At 49.6% G+C, this 19,184-nt stretch overlaps 2 protein-coding genes across 14 annotated transcripts in view; both read right to left on the reverse strand.

Annotated features, from left to right (window-relative positions):
• The window catches only part of LOC126574638 (anion exchange protein 3), a 30,704-nt gene extending 19,052 nt beyond the window's left edge, over positions 1-11,652 (reverse strand). For 2 of the 7 annotated variants that reach the window (XM_050234955.1, XM_050234951.1), the window contains exons 1-2: positions 11,466-11,617; positions 344-628 (exon numbers count right to left, since the gene is read on the reverse strand). In XM_050234955.1, the coding sequence (XP_050090912.1) occupies positions 344-403 (60 nt within the window). In that variant the 5' untranslated portion in view covers positions 404-628; positions 11,466-11,617. Of the gene's footprint in view, positions 1-343; positions 629-759; positions 839-6,407; positions 6,428-11,465 lie in introns of those variants that run through there. The other 5 variants (XM_050234958.1, XM_050234956.1, XM_050234953.1 and 2 more) reach the window with 4 other exon arrangements.
• A 3,150-nt stretch (positions 11,653-14,802) lies between these two features.
• The window catches only part of LOC126578349 (WD repeat-containing protein 47), a 57,501-nt gene continuing 53,119 nt past the window's right edge, over positions 14,803-19,184 (reverse strand). For all 7 annotated transcript variants that reach the window (XM_050240815.1, XM_050240817.1, XM_050240820.1 and 4 more), the window contains 4 exons: positions 18,824-18,984; positions 17,507-17,903; positions 17,203-17,426; positions 14,803-17,111 (listed from right to left, as the gene is read on the reverse strand). In XM_050240815.1, the coding sequence (XP_050096772.1) occupies positions 16,886-17,111; positions 17,203-17,426; positions 17,507-17,903; positions 18,824-18,984 (1,008 nt within the window). In that variant the 3' untranslated portion in view covers positions 14,803-16,885. The remainder of the gene's footprint in view (positions 17,112-17,202; positions 17,427-17,506; positions 17,904-18,823; positions 18,985-19,184) is intronic.

The raw sequence follows: 19,184 nt of genomic DNA on the forward strand, positions 1-19,184 counted from the left end.
TTCCGTGTGCCCCCCACCCCGACCTGTCTCATGCCTCTTTTATGATGGCACTTTGGACCGGTGGTATTATCGGGAAAAGGGAGGGAAGGGGCGGAGAAGGGAGCAATAAAACGCGTAACGCACCGTCACGCAGACCATGCCGCGAGGAATGCCACAATGATGATGTGCCATGTGATCTCTGTGCGGTTCTCCGAAACCATTTCAGGAGTACTATCAGGGTTTATTAAACTTCCCCGATTACAGGACTCTTATCAGATCGATCGGAGGTTGTCGCTGGTTGCACTGGCTGCAAAGTTACATCACAATTTGGCTCTTTGGAACCTTCGATTCGGATGGAACTTACCTCTTTCGTGTTGAATCCGAGGAAGGACAGTTTCCTCACGTTATTGTCGCGCCGGCTCATCTTGCCCTAGGTCGGTCGCTGCTACTCGTCGGTCACAAGCTCTTTGGCAGCCTTTCTCTCTCGTTGGTTAGTTAAGAAAAAGCTCCGGTCTAGAATTCACTTTGCACTCGGTTCACGCGCAAGCACTCCACCGTTGCTCGATCGTCACTCTGTCACTGGCCACTAACAGGCCACAAAAAATCTCACACGCGCACTAGCACACACTCCAAATGAAGCAGAATGTTACTAAAAAGAAAGGAAAGGGAAACAGAAACTCATTTAAAACTCCACGAACTCGAAAACAGACTAAACGAAGAAGAGAACACAAAGCCACCGAGCACAGAACATTAAACGGAATCGAATGCACCGTAACGCACATGTTTGGATTGCGCAGCAGCAGCAGCAGCAGCAGCAGCAGCAGAGGCAGCACGACACGCTTGACGGTCTCGGTCACCGGCACAATTGCTACTAACTAGCCGGGTGTGATCGTGCACCGCTTCAAGCGCCTGCCACCGTCTAGCGCCGTTCTTTACCGGGGCGATAGGAGCTTCTCCTTCGACCGCCAATCTCGAGAAGCTGTCTCACTCCAACCAACCGGTGGAGAGATAAAGCGTGAAGCTCGTACTCGTGCCATCGTCACACCTGTTACCTCCACCTGTGTCCCAACCCACCCCCCCAGGGGTGCTCTCGTTGATTATCTTTGGCGTTTAAAAAATGGCAATAAAATCCCTGGTCCCTGATTAGAGGAAGAAGGTGCGTTAACGCGGTAGCCTTTTCGTTTATTGCACGCGCAAACGAGGTAGGTCATTTCGTAGCGAAGACTCACGACAACGGTTGCTTTGCTCCTCGAGCGTTGCTGATGGAGGTGCATCGATTTTTTTTTTTGGAGAAAAAAGCTTCGTTACGTGAATGTCATCATCAGTTATCAGGTGTTGCCGATACGAGCACGTACCACCGTTAATACCCTCAGCGATCCCATAATTAGAATCCGATGATACCCGCACGGGTTGGCGGCCCCCATAAAGCTGGATTGCCAAAAAGAGCCAGAAGCAACTGGCATGCTGGCAAGGGATGCTTATCGAACAGGGTGGATTAAAGAAGGATCTAGCTGATAAACGGGAATTCAATTTTGTGTTTCTAACCGCCTAAAAACCGGGGGCCACGGTAGATGCACCTCACGAATGCGGCACAGCGGCCATTTTGCGTTCATTAAAGCCACAACCAGATGATCTTCTACTGATATTGAATGTGACAAATAGAGAGTCGAGCGTCGTTGAGCTGCGAAGCGAAGTTCATCATCTGTTACAGAGATCGTCGCCTGATACCTGATAGCTGATGACGACGACGATGCCATCGCTAGACAATAAGGATAGCTCCCCTCCCCCTTCTTCTCCATCCCAGAAGTAACGATGCATCACCCCCCCCCCCCCCCCTTAAACTCCACCTCACCACGCTACACGCCAATCAAATCAGAAAAACCACAATCGAAGATCCGTCGACTCGGCGGTACGAGCGGTGGCCATTTCGGTGACAATTGGACTGTCGCTTCGAAGATGATTGATTTCCGTTTTATCGGTCTCGCCAATCGGTCGTGGGGTGGAGATGGAAGAGATGGTGGATGGTGGCAAACAATCAAGCAACCAATTGTTGTTGTTGTCAGTGACAGAGCGAGCGAACGAGTGAGACGAGGCAAGGGCTCCTGCGCCTACTGCGATGGTTCCACCACTCCAAACCGGCGTCGCTTGCGTTGATCCCAACAATCGCAATGATGGCTTCCCTCCGCCCGCTCTCATCCGTCGCGCCTGTCATCGTTAATCAGAACGAAATAAAAACGTGCCCACGCCCGGGGAATACTTTGTTGTTGTAGTAGCGGCGCTCTGTTTCGCGGCAAGCATCGCGTGATGTTTCGACGATGGATTTTGAGCCTCACCGGCACCCACCGTTACGCTTTCTGCGGCCTTTGCGAATGGCCATGGGATTAAAAGATGAAAATTCAATTTCCTGAGGTGAACCTCTGGACCTGCCAAGGCCAAAGTGGTGTTTGGGGTGCGCGCCCACACTTCCACTGTGTAAACTATTCCGTAATCCGATTAACGATGTTTGTGGTTAGCTGGGGCTCTGGAGCGGAGTGGTCTTGGGTTTTCGCACCTGTAATTACCGGTAATGAGTTTAACGAGAGGGATTTGGGTGCTTTAAGTTAGCCGCCAGCGCTGCACCCGGATAAACCTTGCGGTTGATAAACAAAAACAAATGCTTGGTTCAGGAAATTGCACTCCAGATCATGTCCCCAGAAAATACATGTTTATAACCCCGAAACCCGTTTGTATTCGTGAGAAACATTCACTGCTTTGTACGGAAACAATCAAGGCTAATTTTAAACATTCCATACCGTTCCGGAATCCGCATGTCACGTGACCTATCACACATCGATCGACGCCGTGACGCCACACCGTAAATCAACCTGATGTAGTGCTCCAAACGGTGTCCCGAAGTCATCGGCCCGAGGCGAGAACATTGCCCTTTTGGCAAGAGGCAGGCAAGCAGGCACTGGCCTATCGATAAACCCCCCTGTCCGTGGCCTGCAGGCCATTGGGTGTAACCGCGGTTATCAGCAACCTCATCAGCACCTGAGATACGTGTTGATAGCACCGCGTTGCCCCGCGTCTTGTATGATTGATCGGTTGCTGGATCTTTGGCGATGATAGCGCGATCCTTTTGTCCGATTGTGTGTGCTCGTGCGTGCGCGCGTGTGTCAGCATGCTATCCGATGTTTTACAATCGATGTAGTTTCGATCGAACCCCCCCCCCCCCTAGCACCCAGAAAAGCGCCATAAATCAGGGCCAGTGGCACCAAACTATCGGACTGCTGGCCGCTAGAGATAAAGTGTCGAACGCGTGGGCCACTTGTTGATAAAACATTGTAATTTGTGTCCACAGCCCACCCGTGAGTCTGTTGATCAACAACGACAACAAAAACAACAACAGATAAAGGGAAGCGACGATTGAACGCGCAATCGCGCGGTGTTTCGAGTTTTCGGAAATCGTTTGACTTTCTTTGCGTTTGCACAGTACAGCTACCTTATCATTTGTTTGCACTCTTGGTAACGCTGGATTGCAAAGGAAGGTCACACCGGAACCGAGAAGGGACCGTGAAAGCAAAGCCAGCGGCTTCTGCACGGACATTAAGGCACATGACTCATCTTGGTCGGTCGATTTCTTGTTTACCGGAAACTCCTGTTTGCTCGCTGCTCTCGGTCAATTTGGTGCCGGTAAACATGGTGGCCACTTGGGATTAGGTGCACGCGCAATTGCATCCGTTTTGGGATGCAAAACAGCGACAGCGTGGTGTTTGCGTGGTCAATGGACCAACCGCGAGCACGTAAGCAAACGAATATTGAGCCATTAATTTGCTTCAATTAATTAAAGTGATATCTCGCTCGAGGGATCGTCAAATATGTGTAGCTGAGCTAAAGGGTGTTGCGTCATGCGATCAACAAGCAAAATGGCGCATTGAATGGTGCTGCTAGCTGCTGGCGACTTTACTCAATCGAACGAGTCCACTCCGGTTTGGGACAGAGTTGGTCCAGTTCCAGCCCGTCCGCACTAGTGAAGAGGCAAACAAAAAAAAAAACAACCAAGTGACCGACATCAGCGTGCGTGCATCGGCGAGCTGCAAACGCAAGTTCCTTGAACTAGTATCCAGTTTTCTCGCTTCAACTCCTTCCCAACTGTCCTATCCTCCATCGAGGAGTGAATCATTTTCATAATTTATTGCTCACTCGGAGGCGGCGCATCTTTATCAATGTGCGCCCATCGGGCACACTTGTGGCATTCACGTTTCGATTGCGATTCCCACTCCCTTTTTCTCCGTCACGGTGCTCCGCCTCGCCAGAAAGAGAAAGAGAGAGAGAGAGTGCTGGTGACCACTTTTAGTGGTCGCGTGCTCGCCCACGGTGTGGTTTGGTTCGGGATGTGGAAGCTAAATTGAATAATTGATCATCCCAGTGTCATCGCATCACCAGCACTACCATCGCCTTCGCCGTGTGTGATATCGATCGGATGAGATGTGAGTCCAAATTGACCTTTCAATTTGTCTGTTTGGCAAACAACAACCAAACAACAACGTCCAAGGCCCTGGCGCTCCAGGGTTTTAGTCATTCCCGCCCGCCTTCTAAGCCTGCCTGCGATCTGTTTTTGTTTTTCTTAGCGAACGAGCTAACAAGAGGGCTACTACGACGACATTTGTCAACTACCTACGCCAAAGTGAGGTTAATGTGTAATTGCGTTTCGCATTCATTCAACCCATCTTCCATCGAGAACGAATGAATTAATGGCCATGGGGTACCGCTAGCGGACGAGGACGAATTTTCATGCAAAAAAAAAAACAAGCGTCATCCAGCGAAGCTCAGGAGCCCGCGGTGGTTGTAAAATCATCCCCAGGAACGTGGCTTCACCGGGTGTCTGTCTATGGATAATCGTGTAATGACGGACTAAGTAGAAATGTCACATAGCGCATAAATTAGGCATCAACAACGACAAGCTCCGGCAGGCTGGGCGCCACCAGCGGCCCCATATTCCATGGCTGTCAGCACGTTTCACTCGCTGCCGTTCCTTCTCTCCTGCACCTTCGCCGGTGGCTAAAAAACCGGAATAGCACCGGTCTGCGCCACCGCGGGAGTTCTAACGGAGCATTATGCAGCAAGGTGCACCAAGGGCTCGACCGCAGCTCGGTGGCGATAAGACGAACAGCGAGACGACCAGTGCACGTGATAACCGGTAACGGCGCGATATCGAACGAATCAACAGCCGCTAACGGTGTGGTTTGCAACCCAAACGGCTCTGGCAGTGCCGTAGGCCGCCTTGTGTCATCAATTCGATTAGATGGACATTATATTCACTGGCACAGCATTAGAAATACAGCAAATCATTGATAACAAAAGGGGGAAAAAATGTTCTTTACTTAGCGGCTGTATCCAGTGATCTTCCTCAGCGAAATGATGTAAATACGATAACTGATTATAACCGCAAGAAAGTCAACAAAAAGCGTCACTTCATCACGCTGCGAAATGTAATCTTTATTCGTTTAAGTATCTGGTTTACATGTTTACAACCATCTCCACGGCTTATGCTGCAAAATGGTGCCCCCAACACGCTAGCATCGCTTGCAGTCCGCAAGCTGTTTGCAGCATAACGAGACAGGGGCAGCGACGTGTGCCAATCGTGTGCGACCGGAATCGTCGGTTTATGAGTACGAGAATTACCTCTTTACGATGTCCATTAAACGGAGTAAACGGAGTAAACGGAGCCGCGGTCGTGACTCACCTCGCGGCCTCGCGAAACGCGTTTACAACAACCTCCATGCATCAAAAACGGTAGGATCGGTTTATGATTTTATGTACTCTGTATGTAATTGATGCCATTAATGTGGAACAGCAAAGCTGCGCTGCCGTCAGTGTCTGTGTGACCTTGTGACTGGTAGGGGAGCAATGAAAGTGATCGCCTCCCCGTCGATTCGACCACGCTACAGGAGTTAAAAAAAATCGTCCATTCTGGTGGTACTTATGGTGATTTGTTTTACAAGAGGAATAAAGTTGTATGTTGGATAAAAGACTTGCTTTTAATAGAGAACTATGGCGACTGGTTGCTAAGGCCAATGCAAAAGCATCTAGTTAGCTGTTCTTGCTCTAAAACGCTCTATTCCAATGTGCACTACGTCCACTTTGATAATGTTGCTCCGACCAGGGGGGGGGGGGGGTGCATACCGACCGACGCAACTGACTGACAACTTTATCGCATTGTAGACGTCCGTGACCGTCAACTCCCAGCGTCAACAGCACAGCTACAGCCGGTTTGGTGAATGTGTTCATGGGGCGCGATAGCCACAGTGCAAACACACCCAAACTGGGTCCCCTAGCCCCAAAATCCCACTCGCACGCGCAAAGCGCCCAAAACAGCATAGAACGTTCGCGAGCAGTATCTATGGCGTATGGAAAATCAAACAAATCAACAAAACAAAATTACTCACCAGCGCCTCGATGGGTGGATGGCCTTCTGGGGTAAGAGAAGCGAGCAGTGAGAGAGGGCAAGAGAAGAAGTCAAACAAAACCACAAACCACTCGCTTAGTGCCGGGGTTTGCAGGTGCTTTTAGCGTTTCCACTGTGCTATACACGTGCTACAGGTTTACCCCGCGTGTGAGACGCTTTAGCTACGGCCAAAAGAAGGCCTCTGGTGCGCTGGTGAGGTAAGGTAGAGGATCACACATCACTGACCGCCTTAGGCACACGATCGCGATCTCTAGCCCCCCTAGTTTAACGCCCAGATGGATTGATGGCGTGAAATTTGTCGCAATAACGAGCAGCGAAGCACCAATCTGTACACCAGGAACGCGGAATTGAATATTAATGCCTCAACCCGCATCTTCTGCTGCTTGAAGCAGTTGCCAAATAGCAAACCGATTGAATGCCGCCATGAATCATCCGTTTTTTTAAGGCAAAGAATGCGACCACCAGCATCAACACATTTGACTTCGGTGAGGTCAGTTATAGAGGAAAATTGTACGCGCATTACTGGCAAGCGTCCTACTAGTAGCCCCTAGCAGCATCCGCCCCGGAGATCTGCCGCAACTGGAAAACACATCGCACCGTCGAGCGCCATCAATTGGTCACGCGCCCATCAATTGGCCCTAGCTAGCTGACACTCAATTGATCGTAAATGGTTTGTTTGGCGTGGCAAAACAATCAACCCAGACGTTAAAGAATGCAGCCACCGCCGATTGCCGATCGCCGATCGCCACTCCGGTAATGTGTCAGCGATCTCTCGGCACGCTGTTGCCGTTGAGGGGATCGATTAAAATCAATGAAAGAACAATAAAGCTCAATCTGGGACTGGGCTGGCTGGCTGGCAACGTGGCGCTGATTCTTCTCTGCTCCACTCTGCTTTGCACTTTGTTGTCGCCGTCGCCGTCTCCTGTGGAGCTCGATTGGCGCAACCGGAAGTCGGCAAAGTGGGTTGCGATCCACACACCCAGACCGTCTCACGTGATCAGCGGTTTCGATCGACCGATTGAGCAACACGCGATCGCGAAATCGAAACGCCCATTTAACCAGCACGTGGACTGGCCCTAGCACTCCTCGGTTTTGTTGGCGCATTCCTCGCGAACGCGAACGAATGTTGTTGTCATCAAAACAGAGAATCACCATTTTTGCGATCGATAACACAAAGCATTTGTCGCTGACACACGCGCTTACGTGGCCTGGCGGGGTCTGCACATGATTCACACTTGTCCAAGCCAAGCAGAAACCTCCCTTAAACAACAAAAATGCAAACAAAACTCAAACTGCCCAAAACGTAAACAACGAACGGACGAACCAGGTGGGAAGTTCGGTTTAAACCTCCGGTGGCTTGGCGAGCGACCGAGAAGGGCGAAGGGCTGGGTGGCGTTCGATACACGCTTTTGACCAACATTTTCGTCCGTGCGTGCACAAACACACATGCGAGACATTCGCATTCGTCAGCTGAGGCGGTGACAGAAAGGGGTTTGTTGCGCCACGGGTTGATCGATATCGTGCCATGGTGGTTGCTACCAGTTCTTGCTTGCGTCACGGTGCACTGAATGTGGCTTCGTTCGGGATTTTTTTTTTGTGCTGGCACCGGGTGATGGACACTGGTCAATGGGTTCAATTCCCGGGGACCGAAAAGACGCTCAACAGAGGGCGAAAGAGGGCTTTGTTCAATTGGAAGCGAAATTGATGGGCAGCAAGCATTTAACAAAGTAGACATTGACGCCATAACATGACAGATTGAGGGATTGCATCTGTTTTTTTCTTTTCATTTGGATCATTTTCGATGCATTTTGGGTTTAATTTAGATCCAATTAACTTGCGATGACGTGGTGATTGAGGAAAAGCCGAAAGATTTGTTTTTTGTGTTTTGCTGAATTATTGAATTAGAAATTCAATTCCCATCCTCGTATGACGCAATCGAGGAACCGAATTGCTGCGGCTGCCAGTGTAAAACACTACAATTAGTCATCCCATAAAGACCTCCTTGGCCTGAACGAGCCAAAGGTGTAATGGGTGTATAAGTGCGCCCCGCTTAACCTACAGCTACCTCACAGGTGCACCCCATTCGCGCTACTGGTCCTGTTAAGCCTTGCGGCGATTGACGCTAAGGGCGCAAGCAAGATCATTTTTCATCCAGCATGTCATCCGGCAACCAGACCGACCGACAGTGCGCAATGCCGGTGGCAATTTGGACCTGACGCCAACAAATGCACGGCACACGAACACGGACTGCACTGGAACACGTGAGCGGTGGTGAGATCGTTTTTAATCATTTTTGTAATGTAACGTTTCGGTTGACGCACGCACGCCGGTTGCGCCGGATACATTCATCTTTAATCGCGAAACGCCACCGCGGCACCAGCAAAGCGCTAAATCGCGAACGACATTTTTCGCATCGAATTAAACGGATTGGCGGCCAGAACGCCACTGCTCTGTACAGGAGACGGGTACATGGATGGGGAATTTTGTTGATTTGTTTTTATTTTTTGGTGTATTTTTTGTGCGACTCCGCGGTCTACGAGATTCAGAAGAGCGTCTGCTCCTTTTTGGGGGGCATCTATTTTGGGACGTGAGCAAAGACTTGTGCGAAGGGGGTAATCACTTGTGCATACCGTGTCGAAGGCGGTGATAAACTGCGTGGCAAAAGTTCCAAAAAGGGGAAGGATGTTTGCGCAAGTGTGTGAATACCGATCGCTGGCTAGCACCGATTCCAGCGTGGACATAAGAGAAGCTTTATTGTTGAGCAGTGGTATTTAATGTGCCGAAAAAGATCGCGGAAATGTAGCAGCTTGGGAATGAGTTTCACAGATTGAAACCCATTCCCAAATTAACTCAAGCAGGAAATGCAAATTGATGAACTAATTTTAAAAGACAGACAATCTAATGGCGGGTGCTTTTTTGTGAGAATGTAACAAAAATACGCATTTAGAAGAGGAATTGTGGCAAAATAAACTCTTGTAAACAAGTCTATTTAGTGTAATATGCAATTTTATCGAACCCAGGAGAAGCTGCATTTGCACTAGACACATACAATCAACAACCTGGACGTAAAAGACGAATTTGCAAAACAAATCAATATGCGGCTGTCCTTGGGGATATGTATGCATGAATAGCAATAACTTAACTTGCCCTAATTCAAATGGATCACATGGAAAGTGCTGAACAACAATGCTTTATACTGTGATACATCAACTGCATGCAACCGCATTGGGTAGGACTGCATCGCACCGAAGTATTAGAATAACTAAGAGAAGAATAATTTATCCAAATCTAGTATTCATGGTGAAACAAACCAGAAAACTATGTTGTGCAATAAAGAATCAATCTTTCAGAAATTAACATTTGTCGCTGCATGTTATCCGATCCGCTGCTTTCAGCTTCTTACATTCGAGGTCCTACATCTCCAATCCTGGCAAGATCAATCCAGTGGCAACCAAATAGCATCAACCATCGTCTGCGGTCAAATTCGCGGTAGCGAAAAGGATTCAATTCGCTCTAACACCTTCCGCAAACACAGGCACACCATCTGCTGCATCGGATATCGCTCGCCGGACCAACGACGACGACGACGCTGAAACACGTGACCGTGCGTTAACCGGTCGGATCATATCATTCCTCGGCCTAGGGAGTGGTGCGGTCACCATTAACCGGCTTTTCGCTGTGATGCGTTTGTTTACACTCCACTCCACCCCGCACCGCAGCTAACCCACCTTTTCCGCTTTGCTTTGGAGTTCTTTGCGCGTTCTGCCGACCGCCGCGGCGGTGCGGTTCGGTTCGGTTTCAGGTTACGCTCACAGACACACACCGTGGAGCCTCCGGAGGCATCATCATCATCGAGGGAAACCGGTCAACCCAGCATGAGAGAGCATCGCATCCAAGGTGGCTGCTAGCTGAGGAGCGAGCGTATGTTGCGGTTGCCTAGCAAAGGATGGCAACGCATTCCGGCGCAGATGCAGGTGTGTATGTGTGAATCGCCGGACGGAAGATGAACCAGTTTGCTCATCCTCACAAACGCGTGATGCGTACCTCGTTCTAGGCCCGATTCGAAGAGATTCCTCGTTTACCACACACAGCACACAGCCTCCGCGGTTGCTTTCTTTCGGATCTTTCTCCACGCGGCAGAGGAAGGCAACGAGAAGAAAGTTTCGTTGCGTTGCAGCCTTCTATGATTTTTTGTGTTTGTTTTTTTTTTTCGGGAGGCCACTCATCCGTCCAATGACCAGCAGCGAGATTGCGCGTACCGGCGGATGTTACGGCGATTGGAAGGAAAAGCGCAGCCAACAACACACCGCACAATGACGACAACGGATCGTCGTGGTGTTGTGGTATGCAGAAAGCACAGAAACGGAAACAGTGAGAAGGAAAGAAAAGAAAACGGAAAATCCGCATCACCATCAACCCCATGAATTTCTTTTCGCTCCATCGTCCGCTGTTTATGGCTCTTTAAAACGTGGCTTCGCATGGTGGCGCACGCAAAGTAGCTAGAAAGCCGTTAGAGAGAGGGGTTTTGGGTTTTGGGCCGCTGTTTCGTCGTCTCTTTTTTTATCTGTTTTGTTGCCAACGCCGCTGCGTTGTCGTGTGCGCGGCGCAAACAAAACACCAGAATAGCGATAGCGAGGATGGATAAGGGCATGGTGATGGTAACGCCTTCGCCGGAATCTGGTGGTATCGAGACGAGGATAAGCCGTTGTGCAAATAGCGCAGCCCCTCGGGGGTTAGAATCGCCAACAGAAGTGCAGAAACACTTTGCACAACACAGCACACGCACTCGCACGCACATACACATGAGGTGGATCGAATTTCGGTTTCGATTTCACGTCGAACAACCGCTCGATCGATCGATCGATCGATCGCCCCTCGGATCGGTTTCCCTTTCGCGTGACGATGCCGTGGTTTTCCTCGCTCGGCGCAAAACGCGCAACGCCGATTAGCGATCGCGGGCACGATCGCAAGCACGATCACTGTCGTTGACACCGTTAAACCGTAGCACCGTCCACCATCCACCTTCTCGATAAGAAACCTTTTCACGGCAGGAAAGGAAGGAAGGAACTGGGACGGAGTCCTCGTTCTCGCACGCGCGCACGTTTCTTTGCCGAATCTGCACCGATCGCCCGCTAATGCTTTCTAGCACAACACGCACCAAACTCTTCTCTTCTCTTCGCGGATCGTCTCGATCGTCGATCGTCGGTACGTTCGCACGCGCGGCCTGAAGTTGAAAAACTGAAAAGTTCATCCGATCGCGAGTGGTCCATAGCTCAAAAGAATCAAAGGGAAATAATACACCATAGCACCACTACCACAACAACTCGCCTGGCCTGGCGATCGCGTGCCTCCGGCGGGCCAGGCCGGTAGGTGCGGGTAGCAACATAAAACCGGCGGTGGCAGCTGGTGTCCGGGTGGGGTACACACGATGATGGGGTGACCGCTGCGCGACGAACCGAGATCGTCGACGCATCGCTGGAAAGAAGGCGCAGTTGATGGTGTGCAGCACCAAACCATGACGTACACGTGCAGAAGAGAGAGAGAGAGAGAGAGAGAGAGAGAGGGAGAGAGAGAGAGAGAGAGAGAGAGAGAGAGAGAGAGAGCGCGAGAGAGTAACGAGAGATAGTCCTCGAGGTGGATTGAGGAGTAACTGGAAATGCAACAGCAACAAAGAATGATCCTTTTAATGTTGAATAGAATATTGATTTTTAATTATGTATAAAAAATAAATCAAGAAAATAGCAAATTGTTGCCGCATGTGAAAAAACATGTGCACGGTATTTCCATCTACCCTAGACACTTATCAACGCTTCGCGCACCAATCAGAATCACGCGACTTGCACTACCCTCAGCCTGCCGGGGGGGGGGGGGGGGGGGGGGGTAGCGCTCGCGAGATGCTGTGCCGGCACACGGCCGGGTCCGCATCTTTCGCCTTCAAACCCGCCTGATCCTTACCCTCGCGTGCCGTCTCGTGCGCCTGGAGAGTCACAACACGCACACACCGCCACGTGGTTCGCGATCATAGACGACACGAACGATCGCCCATCCGCGGTTGTTCGGTTCACTTCTGTATCTCGCATTTCTTCTTCCTCCATTCTTTCTGTGCTCTCAGCTGAAATTCGCTGGATTGTCACGTTCTGCTGCTGGTCTGTTTTTACTCTCCGTTTCCTCGTTGCCATATTCGTCATATCATTCGCCGAAACAGCGGCATGATTCGGTTCCTTTTTGTTCCCTCGCTCTTTGCCATTTCAATTAAGTGGCGGTGGTAGGGGATGAACGGGGTTCGGTGAGGAACGGGTTGTTTTGACTTTCTTTCTGCGCTGAGCATTCGCCGATCGCCACGCGGTTTTCGATGTTTTTTTTTAAGCGTTCCTCTACGCCGCCTACTACCGATGCGCCATCCATTTTCATCGCACGCAGCATCAGCGATAGATGGGGGGAAGAGTAATCAAAGTACACACATGATATGAACCGTTGAGGCGCTCTATAAAACGATGACGATGACTCGGTGGATGAGTCGTTCTGAACAAAAGTTGCGAAATGATATTGCACTACTACTCTTGTTTTGACGCTACTCATTGTTACGTTCAATGAAATCATATCATACGTCTACGCATGATGACGTCCTTTGAAATGCATTTTGTGTGAGTCATCTGTAGCTGGTTGGTATTTGAAATGTCTGATGCGATAAAGCAGCGGGGAAGTCACGTGTCTCCCTGGTTAACTGGGTGATTGTTACATGAACGATAAGACTGTATGAAGAATGTGCATTATGAAATTGAATACACATCGAAATCAAACAAATGGAATTATGGATAGAGCGTAATGTTTGATTGTGTTCTTCTTGAAAATTCTTTCCATAACTTAAAAAACACATGGAAACCAATAGAAATATTTCAGCATAGAAAATGTATTGAAAATTAAAGTACAAAAGCATGCTAACACGCGCCATTTGTAGCCACTCTAGTGACTAGTTCCCGTTTCATTGAATCATAATTCAATTCACTCCTTTTTTCTGCTAATACTTACATACTTGGCCCGTTTGTTGAGTGGTCCATTTGTCGCGTCATGACCTAGAGAATGATGTTTTTCAACGGTTCGGATCGTTTGTCATCGCGGGAGTACGTACGTGTTCCAGCAAATTCCAGCCGAATCATTGATTCGATGAAGTAGGATCGTTAACATTGAAACTATAATTATCCCGGCATGTGCTCGCGACTAACTTCCCATACGCCCTCGGCCACACAAAAACTCTCGGCTTTTCCACATGCACCCAGGCCCCTTGGGGGCGAAGTGAACGGAACGTGCATGCCATGGATGCCCTGTGGTAGCATGCCTCCGGTACCGACACAACCGACCACACGGGATTGATCGAATGGGTAGCTAATTGGTAAACATTTAGCATCACAATTGTCACCCGGCCACGAGACGCTGCATAAGCGTGCCGGCCCCGGCGTCGGCGTCGCCGTCGTCGTGAATACCAAAACGGATACACCATATTTCATGGTATTGAGAGGATTCCCTTGACATGAAAATGAGAGAACCTAGCCGAACAGCGTTCTGGCGTGCGAATCGGGACGGTTCGCTCAACGGTCAGCGGGTATGCTAAGGAGAGAAATCTCGCTAATTCCATAACCATGCTAATTGATGACATCGCGCTGTTAATGAAATAGCAGAACCGGATGCTAATGCATGGATTATTCGCAAACATTGACATTCTGTTTTGGGGAGGAAGAACATCTGCGCCACCTGTTTAGCGCAGAATGTTGCGCTCTCTGAAGGGGATTGCCAAACGCTGTGACCGGACAAGTGAAAATTGCAACAACAGGCACGAACAGCGCGATCAGCCGACCGATCATCAAAGGTCCGCCACCTTATCGTATAATACCACCGGTTGGGCGCTGATAAGAAGTGGTGCAGCAGGTTACCATCGAGATATCGAGGGACCGTGAGGTTTTAGCAAAGGATTGCGACATTTTTGATTTTTTATTTTCGATCGTGATAACCATCCACCGTAACCGTAAACATTAGCACGGCCCACCACCAGATTTAGCCGGTGGCGGCATGTTTACACCAGGATTGGATCGCCAGTGGTACCGGCCGGTCTATCTGTGACTGTCAGCCTTTCAGTGGGAACGGTTTCGCCCCGCGAACTGATAATCCATTCCGATAAAGACATTATTGCTTGTGCCTTGCAGTGATTCTCGACAATCCACCCCCACAAAACGGGTGCCCTGGGGATCGAATTTCTCGATAAAAATAAACAACAAACTGGTGTGTGCACGTGCTAATGGGGCGGGGGCAGTTACTTCACGTGTGTGATAATAAGGCGTCGTAGGAAATCTCCCTTCAGACATCAGGCGTGGAGTCATTCGTAGGGATGGTATTTTTAGTTTTATTCATTCTTCCATTTGCTGTAAGATTACATTGCGTGTTTCCGCGCGTGTGTGAGTAGGTTTTACAGGTTCGCCCGTCTACACCCCCGCTGCTGCAGGGCGTAGAGAGCTGCAGTACGCCCGTACATATCATTTTTACTGGATTTAAACCACCTTTTTGCCGTGAGCATACACGTTTGTCAACATTTTGATTTTCGATAATGTTTCGATCACTCTCTCCCTTCTCGACGTGCGCATCCTTTCAGGATGTGGTCGTTTCCACGGGAATACTTCCCCCGGGGAATGGGGCGGTAAAGGATCGTACAGCACTTTGCAGAAGAGATTGTTTTAAATTAATTAGCTTAGCGTACAATATCGAAACACAAACATTGTTTAGGCATTAATGCGTTAATATTATTATTACAGTTGCGTTGCATGGTTTGCCATTCGTGCTTCCCCTCGCGCTCTGGTCACGTCGTGTGCTCACTCGCTAGCTGCACTGCGCCACTGGCCCTTACTGTCGTGTGTTCTTTTTTTTTTTCGCGAAAGTTGCTCTCTTTTAGACACTCTTTCGAAGTAACAATTATGATTAGTACGCACAGTTTGCCAAAGCATTTCCACCCGGAAGGAGTCAGGCTTTTGGAAACGCGCCGCGTGGATAGCGGCGCCAAATGATTAGTTTAGAAGCATTCTGCATCCTTTGCACTGTATGCACCGGCCACATTATCAACTGAATTGCAAGAGAAAGGGGTGCGCGATATGGTTTATATCTAAATTTTGGAATATCATTCGATCAGACTTGCTGGGTAAACACCATTGTTTGGTGGATTCGTGAGTTTGAGTCCCGCACGCAGAAAAGCTGCGAATCGGGGTATTTAAAAAATGGAAAAAAGGCAAATGTGATGTTACGAAACACTACCAGTTTACAGAATAAATAGAGATTGGAGGTGTACGAGAGGCAGTTCAGGTGCAACAGATGCCCCCAACAAATGATTCCGATGAAAAGTAGAATAAAGAGAGAGAGAAGGAAGGAATAAAATAATGATTTAAACACAACCGAATTTATGCATTCCACCTACAGCACAGAATAGACAAGAAGAATAGTTTGTTCGTGGAACGAGTGATGCTAATACTTTTGAAACCACTTCTTCGCCATGCCTCGTTAATGCTGCAGTATAGTATTCGATACAGTTTACACGTTAGAAGTTTGCAGTTACTGGGGGGGATAGTATTGATTCCTAAATTAAGATCGTCTGAAACCAGGAAAACCCAACACAGGCTCTTCGTGTATGCTTCTTGGTCGATCAACGAACCATCAACATTGCTGCCCTTCAAAGTAATCACGCACGGGCAGACATTGTTAGAATCACTCCTTCCTTTCCTGCAACCCTCAGATGATCCTTTTCCTATACTTATAAATACAATATTGTAGGTTGCGCAACCTTTAGACATAAAGAAATTGGTACACCTTTACACACTGGTAAATGTTGCTGCGTGTCTCGTAGGCTAGAAAAGAGGGGAATGGGAACTAGACATGTAGCAGAGATTGGTGTCAGTAAGGGGCCCTGCACGAGTGGTTTGTCTTTTATACCTTGTCGTCTTGCACAGTGCATCATTCTTGCGCATCCTTTCTTTTTCCTGTTGTTTTCTCTCATTCTTTTGCTGAAAAGCAGCTTAAGGTTAGGCGGTGCTCTATATTACAACGAAACAAATCGACAGACGTACGATAAACATGCCCATGGCTTCATGACTTGTTCGAGAGGCCTCGCGTCGTCTCTCGTGTATCCTCTACTCCCCAAAAACTTACGTTTCGATTATCCATTGATCCATTAATCAAGTCGCACGCAATGGCGCACACACTCAGTTCGGTGTGTACCCCACGCAATACTTACGCGCGATGAAACGTGGTGGTGGTTAAACGTATGAACAAACAAAAAAAAATGTAACAAATCGACTACAAAACCGAAAAAATAAATTGAAAATAACATAACAAGCTAGTACACGCACACTGGGGGAGGACGCGGGGGATTGCGGAGACGTGGAGTTAGTTGGTGGTTGCGCGTCCGGTCGGGCAGCGATCGGTTTAGATCGGTGGTAACGCCCACAGTGTGGCCGTTTTGTCGGCCGAGGTGGAGAGAAATGAAAAGTCCACCGGATGCCAGCGGCCCGATATCACCTTGTCCGTGTGCTGCGCGACCACCACCGACGGTAGCGGCATCGTGAGGTCACCCTGGAGATCGGTCAGCACGAGCTTGTTATCGTAACCGGCGGTCAGCAGATAGTAGGCAGAGGGTGAGAAACGGATCGACCTAAAAGTGAGAGAGTACGGAATGAATTCTTCTCGTTCCAGAGTGTCGTCCGGAGTGGGTATCCGTTCTGCTCCATATCTCTGATACCTACCGTACGTCGGAGGAATGTGGTTTGAAACATTGGATCGGCCGATTGCCACGAATGTCGTACAGCACGCAGGAGCTATCCTCGTGCCCGGACACGAGTAATCGTCCCGAGGGATCAACGCAAACGGCCGCCACCGGTGAGCCTTGCCGTGAGCCCGGTGACGTGGCGGGGGTAACCATATTGACACAACCTCGCGTACGCAAATCCCAGAAACGAACCGTTTTATCCTGCAAACAGTGCAAACGTGATTAGTGCTGAGATTGATCATCAACCCCCCCCCCCCCCCCGAGGTTTCACGAGAACGTACCTGCGATCCGGACACGAACATAACGCCACCCCAGTTGTAGAGCGACAGGACGTGGCCACCGTGTCCACTGAGCGCCTGGAACGGTGTCGAGGTTTCACAATCCGTCACGTAGATCTTACAGTCACCGGCACCGCCACTGATCAGCAGGCTGGACTTGTTCGAGCTGTCCTCGAGGAAGCAGAGATCGCGCACCGTACCATCGTGCATCGTTAGCTCCATCTCCTGACCCTCGAGCTGCTTCTGGGACTCGTTGAAGCGCATCAGCTTGACGGTTTTATCGTTCGAGCCCGTCGCTATCAGATCGCCAGCCGGTGACCAGGCCATACAGTAGATCGAACCCTTGTGATGTTTCGTCCGCTTGAACAGTACCGTCGGTTGGTACGTACTGTGGTCCTCCCTGTGCAGACGATCGAGTAAAAAAACAGTTATAAGTATCTTCCTTTTTGTAATTCCAACTTTGTTTGCTTGGCAAACACTTAGAGGCAGGCACTGCCTTAACATTCACCACATGGCGCACAGAAAGGAAACGCAAAAAAATCGCTTCAATCGTGTTATCTGATCTTCCCGGACTGATCTTCCTAAGGATGCGATCATTAACGAGTAAACCGTTTATTGCAGGTGGTGCGACCACTTAAGACCTTGGCTCTACTCGCGGATGATCGCGGTATGGAAACCGGATGGAATATTTAATACAAATCTCATTAAGAGCACCATCCCGTCCCTTCCCCCCCCCCTCGCGCGGGATACTAATCACTCCTCACCAGCTAGTCTCACATCGTTTGCTGCGTGCAGAAGAAGAAGGAAGACGAGACAGAGACAGACGAGAACAGATTGATTATTGTGTCACGATGGCGACGACGACGACGACGATGGGAAGTGAGTGAATATGTGCCGGTCCCGTTGGATGCATGAAGAAGCTGCGAGTGTAGTGCTTGGGCATCTCTCTACATGAACGAGCCTATGGGCGGTAAAAAAAACCTCCGCAAGAAGCAACCGCCTGAATGCAGCATGCAACGAGATGCTCTGAACATGTGTTACCAAAAAAAAAAAACGAAGAAAAGCACCGCGATCGTGCGTACGTGCGTGCGATTGAAACGATTTGCAGATGGTCAGATGGCGGGTTTGTGACTACGATAAGACGAACAGACGAATGGCTTCCGCTTCAACCTCTCTACGAATGCTCACAAATGTCGCCGTGCACGTTTGGAAAGCCAGGGAAAGGGGGTGTGTGCGCGCGCGCGATCGCGATGGTGTGGTGATCGATCGATGGAACTGCTGTTGTGTGATGTGGAGCGTTCGCTCGCTCTGCTCGCTTACCTGATCTCCGACAGCGATGGATACTCGCAGATCCGGAACGTCTTCGAGTTGGAACCGACCGCGTAGATGCGCCCGTTCGGGTGGAACTCCGCACAGCGTACCGCCTGCACATCCTCGAGCGTCGTCACCGCGACGAACCGTGGCCGATTTTGGTCCGATTGCTGGAATGTGGAAATAAACAGTGGAAGTGGAAATCAATCAAAGCGGGGTTCAAAGCTAGAAGGACAACGAAATTAATCAACGACAGAAACACGACATTGGCCGCCAGTAATTGGCCCGACTGGACGGGTCTCTGGGTCCGGATCCGGTTCCGGGGGGTGCGCCAGTATTAACTACAAAGTAGTAGGTGACCCTCGACGAT

The sequence above is a fragment of the Anopheles aquasalis genome, chromosome 3 (assembly GCF_943734665.1).
Source record: "Anopheles aquasalis chromosome 3, idAnoAquaMG_Q_19, whole genome shotgun sequence".
Lineage (NCBI taxonomy): Eukaryota > Metazoa > Arthropoda > Insecta > Diptera > Culicidae > Anopheles > Anopheles aquasalis.